The sequence below is a fragment of the Mercenaria mercenaria genome, chromosome 10, assembly GCF_021730395.1.
Source record: "Mercenaria mercenaria strain notata chromosome 10, MADL_Memer_1, whole genome shotgun sequence".
Taxonomy (NCBI): Eukaryota; Metazoa; Mollusca; class Bivalvia; order Venerida; family Veneridae; genus Mercenaria; species Mercenaria mercenaria.
The window spans coordinates 54,671,943-54,678,810 of NC_069370.1; the positions used below are offsets into that span (position 1 = coordinate 54,671,943).

The window sequence follows — 6,868 nt, forward strand, 5'->3', positions numbered from 1 at the left end:
CAAACCGAAATTTTCCATTACATGAAGGAAAATGATAAATGACAACTGCCATCTATGAAACCATAACAATACGTTAAAATTTGTTTATTTATAAACTCACACACTAGTACTATAATACCAGAATGAGAATGCCTTGTATATATTACACCCTACTCGAATGAATATAAATAAACCATGATATGCAGTGAGAAAATACAAATGTCATTCTAATGGAGCATTTCTCATCCAAAACGCAGAGTTACGTGTGAATAATTTTTCTTTGACGACTGATTTTTTATCGAGCCGACAGGCACATAAAATCTTACTTCTGTCGCGAAGTATTCGCGATGGTAATCAAAACATTATCTTATTTATTATAAAACACTTAATTGCGCCGTCTAGGTGCCGGTATCGGTGTTTGACTGGAACCGTTTTCTATGTAATAATAATGTTTTTTATGTCTTTTTGGCACTAAATTGCACTATATAAGCAGTTTATTTTGCTGTTCGTCCGAGGAAAAATATAAAAGTAAAGAAAGAACACCAACAGGACAAAAACAATTTATTATGTTTATCTAGTGTTAACTGATATGCTTATGTCACAAACTGACATACGGGCCTCAACGTATCTGTAGTTTAAATGCTGGTATTGCATCATCTTTTTGTAAATTTTTGAGTTATTGAGATAAATATAACGCATAGAATACCTCTCATGTTTTTAATGTATTTCATAACTTAAATTTCCATGTAAATTTCATTAAATACGGTTCAGTAATAAGGAAGTTGATATTTTCTAAACTTCAGTAATTTATGTTTTTATCCCCAAAACCACTGTAACGGGCGTTAAATTGTCCATTTTTCCTTACCGCCACTATAGTCGGAGTTCACGGCTATGTCGTGATTTCCGTGAAATTTCACGGCTATGTCGCGAGTTCCTCGAAAATTCAATATTTGGCGGGACATAATCAAGGAAATAGACTGGACTAGATATCTTTAGTACACACGCCATTACAGTCTTGGGACGACATTATGTCACAGTTATATTCTTGGTAGAAATATAATTTTGCTCGATCGAGGTAAGAAATTTATTTGTTAGATTTTTGTAAAAATTTTGAATTTCAATTTTTATTTATTAAATTTTTGTTCATTCTACAGAATTTTGTAAAATGTTTACTTTTCGGCAAGATATTAAATTTTTTAGACTTTTGTAAATTATTTATTTCGAAAGAGGAATCTAAAATGTTTAAATTGTAAAATTTGTTTGTTTGTTTGTTTTCGGTTTAACGCCGTTTTTCAACAGTATAAATTGTAAAATTTAAATTGAAAATTGTGTAACGTGAAAATTAGTAACTACTTTTTGTCATAAAACGTATATGTCAATCTTTTCGTGGTAATTGTGGAACGCCGGTACTGCATTGCATTGTAATGTAGAAATGTATGTGATGACAAGTATAGTGTATTTCATATGTAATTAGAATTTAAAATTATTGTGTGCTAATATATTGCATATCTATCAAATGTCCGTTGTGTTGTATGGTAGTTGATAATACATTCATACCAGCTTTTGTGTTACGTTTGATTTGCTTTGCATTTTGTTAATTTGTGGTTGTAAATAATAGCTGCAGTTTGTCATCATCTTCTCTATAATTTTTCATCATATCTTTATCATACTTTAATTTTAGACTAGTAAGTAATAAATTTGAGAAATAATGGAAGTAATAAGTAACGTATTGTATTCACGTGACGTCAACCTTAGTAGCACATATATTTTGTATAAGTAGCGCGTATTATTTATAGGAACCTACGGAGGTATGGTGTACACAACGGAGAAGTTTTATGCCCTTATTTTTAATTGCTATGGTACTTACCATATGTTACATATTTCTGCTTCTTCCACCAGACGGCTTTTTACCTGGTGATGTAACGACCCGGAAGTCCTATACCCGAGGTTTACTTGTCTGTACTCGCCTGGATGTGATTTCCCAGCCATGGTTGTGCCTTAACCGCCAAGGCGTTGATTTTTGTAGTCAATTGAGACAGCTCAGGGATACAAACACCTACAAACACCGGACATGGGAAGCCAAAAAGGAGTCAACGTCTTCGCGATTTAGTGGGACATTATTTTACCAAAGATTAGTTCTTAGTGCTACTTGAAGTTTTAAGTATAAGTAAACATCTGTTAAAACGTCGCAAGAACAGTCAACCTTAATTTTTTAAAAAAAAGATCAGTGTTTAGAAATCGGATTTTGAGCTCAGTCTTTTTCCTTTCTTCTATTTAGTTTTGTTTTCATTCATTGTAAATCATCATTTTTTTCTGTAAATAAACATATTGTAATGAGTGTTAACTTGTTCCTATAGTTTCTGTTCCCGGTTCGACCATCCTGTCACAGATTATCAATATTATTACGATTTAAAAAATTAAAAGTAAAAAAAATGATGAAATACGTTATGTGTTTAAATTAAAAATTTACTTAAAGAAATCAAAGTACGGTGTCTTTACAAAGCTGAAATTGCGTATTGTATCATTGTGGTAAATTCGCCACAACTTCTACATTATCCTATAAATTATGTAACTACATATGTAATGTATTCCTTGAATTGTGCTTGCAAATCAATCAATTTTAAAGTAGATAAATTTTCAATAATCACAATGTTAATAAAATTAAATTAATTTTTTGTTTCTATTAAAGATAATATTTCCGTTTTTTTACTTAAGTCGTTTCTTTTTTTATCGTACTTCGATTTAAAATGCAAATCATAACATAAGAGACCCAGATTATTTTCATAATATTCTAATAATGTGAACATTTTGACATACGTAAACAGTGTGTTAACGCCCTTTTGCAACAGTGTTTTACTTACCTGACGTAACCAGTGCAACTACGTGCAGTACTAGTATGGGCTTGTTCGCAAGTGCATGGCAACGTCTTGTCATGAAACGGAGATTGACTATTGATAACATTCTGGACCGTCAATCCGGAATTGAAATTTCGGTCCAGTCACTTGAACTTTCTGAGATGTTATTACGCGTCTTTCACTTAATCAATATACTAGTACTGACTGAAGAGGGCTTATTCGCATCGACAAGGGACTGAACACATTTTGACAACCTGTCGGTTGCCAGTTTCATACTTAAAGGTCAAATAATTAGGCAATTAGTGTTAAATTTAAGTATAATGGTGCATGTTGTGATTGATATATCTTATAATTAGCCGGAAGATACAGTGCCACGCCAACGATCTCCGATGCACGAGGAAAAAGAAATAAAAGAAAAGGAAAAGGAAAGAAGAAAGACAGCGTACGTGGTTTATACTGGAAAGAAATATTTAAATTTTCTTCACAGATATTACATTCACTAATCTTGATGTTTGTCGTAAATTAATAAAGTACATGTATTAATATCTAATAGCATAAGAACGAACATGAAAAAGCGGCTAATGAATAGTGAAAAAAGAAACTCCATTAACAAATGTACGCAACATTTATATCTTTATTAGTAGCAAGTTTAGATTAGTTAGTCTGTTTTATAGTTTTTGGGATGTATGCCAGATGATTGCTAAAGAAAAGAAACTTTGGAACGTTGACGAAGACAGAGGACTCCAGGTTATCAAAGTTGTTACCTACATCCTTCTGTTTTGTATTCTTCTGTGGTGTGCTGTGGCTCAAAAACTCAGTCTAATGGTTCTTGTGTCACCACAATTCAATCGTACTGACGACCGCGAAAAGTCGAAAGTCATGGTAAGCTCAGTCTTTATATCTGTTGTAAATTCAGTTTTACCTACAACCTTATAAGAAGTTAAATAATACTTAAAGCAAAAGGTTTAGTTTGTGATGGGCTCAAATGTCTGGATACTACGCAAATATAAAATAGTTTTCTGTTTCGAATATGTAATGTCTTGCACAATTTTTACAAAAATCAATGTAAACAAACTGTCGCAAAAATCATTCGGTCAGCAGTATTGTGTGTAACAGGTTATATTAAAATACGTCTGTTACAACAGGAGGATAGTGCGATAGCCGCTGCCAGACACATTCTGCTTACAATAGCTATTTTAATCCCGTACTGCCTGATTTTCTTAAGTAGCGTCTTCAAGTGGATGTTTGGAAACTTGCCTTTACCAAGCGCCTCGACATTTTTCTTGGTGAGTTTTTATTAACTGTTTCATCCAATGTAGCACAAACAGTATCTGGGTCGTCTTGGCATGCCTTTGTAAAACTTGTTTTCTTCGGGCAGTGATTTATGGAGATAAATTATAAGTTTAACTAGGATGAAATAGCGAAAAATGTGAAAACGAATGCTGTTTTTATTATGTTCAACCTCTTGACACGTTTTTACATTCTTGCTGATTTTGAGTAATAAATTCTGAGAAAAGATCCTTCGGAAACAAAGAACACAACCAAGCAAAATAATAGCAGACTTTGTTTGACTGACACGTTTCATGAGCCTACTTGGCCGAGTGGTTTAGGTCGCTTACTTCGAATTACTTGCCCCTCACGGGTGTGAGGCGTTGAATTCTTCTTGTCAGGAAGCCATTCAACTGGCTAACGTAAGACCGGCTAAACCCAACTAACAAAAATATAAAAAGTAACGAGAGTTAATGAAATATGGTTTTGAAAAACTGCTGGAAAAAGATAAAAGTCATTGCTCTAAATCAGCGATATGTTAGATCTTTATGACATTTACTTGCCAAATGTTAACGAAGGTTTATTCTTATGCAGTCTAAGATTAAATACACTTTATTATACATGTGTAACTGAACATAATAATTCATTTTAAATTATGTAGACACTTATCTTATATTTCAGTGTTTGATTGTCGAAATGATGCATTCGATTGGACTATGCATACTTGCATTTGTTGTGCTTCCGGAACTTGACATTGTTCGTGGAATATTTCTGCTCAGTGGTGTTGCAGTTATTCCGGCAGTTTTGTTTCCGGTTTGTGCATCAGATGTTAAAGTACATAACAGACGTGAACGACAATCAAGCGGTCTGAAACTTGCTGTCTTTGTCTTGAATATTTTAACAGCGCTGCTGCAGTTTGGATACATCCCTGTTGTTCTGCTAAGGGATCATTTTATAAATGACAGTAAATTGGACAATGAAGTATACAATATTGTACTTTTTGTTGTGTCAATGATTTTTGTTTCGTGTACTTACTGGGAGAATTTTGTGGATGACAGATTCTGCGGACGAACAAATCAAAGAGGATGTTGGAGAAGACTTATATTAAAGACAAAATTCGACCTTCAAGAGGCAAGACCAATAATTTTGTGCTCCACCACTTTTTTCAAGATTGGTCTGACCATTCTCTTTTCTTGGGTTATCAAAACATATCATCCAGAGAACGTCACTGTTACTGATTCAGAAAGAAACAACAACACTAAGCGAATCGACACGGTTACCATATCTGACGCGTTTGACAAAATTGGAGAATTGCCAGTAGCAAACAGTGCTGCCATCATTGCATTGACATTGTCAGCTTTTGTTGGTCATTACGTAGGTTACACTGCATGTAAACTACATCTGCAGATGTTTTCCTTCAACATTCCTCTAATACTTTCAACTCCGTTGGCTATTGTATTAGCAACAGTTGATTGTTCTGTTATACGTCTACTTGTGCCATTTACAAATGAAAAAAGAACATGCAAACATGTAGCAGTGCAGAATGCAGTAGAGCATTTCTTTTACGGTATAGTTGCATGGATGTCCTTGTATTGGCTATGTAGGCATATATTCTACCCACATATAGAAAAACTTGCAAAGACAGAAAGGTAAGTCTGCATAATGGTATTTTATTAAATTGCAAAGTATACGCGACCATATTCTAAATTTAATGCGTACGATGATGAACTTCAGAAGAGTACCGAAGAGATAATTTTACACAAAAAGAACGCATTTGATAGAAAGGAAATACATCTATAATAAAATGTATAAAACTATTCTTAGAGCATTAAATGCAACCAAGCAAATTAATAGCAATAACGGTTTGTCTGAGTATGTTTATTACACTAGTAAATAGTATTGATTTTCTGCCCTGCTATTTTTTTTCAGAATAAATGGTTAGTTTTTCATTAATTTTAAACATTATCTCAATAACGATAGTAGAAGGATGTACATGTAATGTTTACACAATATAATTTTTGAAATACTGTTGAAACAACGGCGTTAAATCCAAAACAGACAAACAAATAATTGCATTGTGTTTAGCAGCTTTATTCTATAAATTGTAAGTAAATATTTTGCAATCAAGGAACTCTACTTCTTGTGACTAATTAGAAGAAAAGATTAATTGGTTACGTCTTGGTTTTTTATCTCATGAAGTATTACAAATTCTTTTTTTTTCTTATTGCTTTAAAATGGCTGTTAGCAAAGTTTTCCTATTGCAGTTTTGATCTGTATAGTATTATTTTGATATAGCATATTGTAAATGCTTTGTGGAAAATTTAAGACTCTTTAATTGCTTTTTATGCCACTGTCTTCCCGTGACTTAGTTTTATTCCAGAAACATGTTTTGCGTCCAATTTTCTGATTATTACTTTACTAAGGACATACCAAAAGAGATATCCAACTAGTTTGTACTTTATTTACTTTAGTAAAATTAAGGTCGCTGACAACAATGACTGAAAGCAAATATACTGAAGTTAGCTTAGATGTGTCATTTCTTAAGAAAGCTAAGGTAGTTGTCTCCACACGTGTACTATATATTCAATTGTATACTTTCCAGGTTGTTTTTGAATCCGTTCTATTGTGGCATTCTTTTCGAGCAGAACATGATTCTAAACCGACGTCGTCATACAAGAAAAGTACACCTCGAAATAAAGGATGATAAGGCTTACTACAGGTACGGTAAGATAAAATTACATGTAGACACATCTTCATCCGATTAA

The 6,868-nt window shown here is 33.1% G+C and overlaps 1 protein-coding gene across 1 annotated transcript; it reads left to right on the forward strand.

Moving 5' to 3' along the window:
• The first annotated feature begins 3,527 nt into the window (after positions 1-3,527).
• Positions 3,528-6,868, forward strand: LOC128546420 (chitin synthase chs-2-like). The gene is made up of 3 exons (XM_053516922.1): positions 3,528-3,716; positions 4,785-5,752; positions 6,706-6,868. Exons 1-3 carry the CDS (start codon positions 3,528-3,530, stop codon positions 6,866-6,868), a joined length of 1,320 nt encoding a protein of 439 aa, XP_053372897.1.

Bases quoted from the DNA above. Each gene is read 5' to 3' on its own strand.
- LOC128546420 (XM_053516922.1), top strand. From the start codon at position 3,528: ATGATTGCTAAAGAAAAGAAACTTTGGAACGTTGACGAAGACAGAGGA. The intron at 3,717-4,784 runs GTAAGCTCAGTC...CTTATATTTCAG, and splicing joins GCGAAAAGTCGAAAGTCATG to TGTTTGATTGTCGAAATGAT. The intron at 5,753-6,705 runs GTAAGTCTGCAT...TATACTTTCCAG, and splicing joins AAACTTGCAAAGACAGAAAG to GTTGTTTTTGAATCCGTTCT.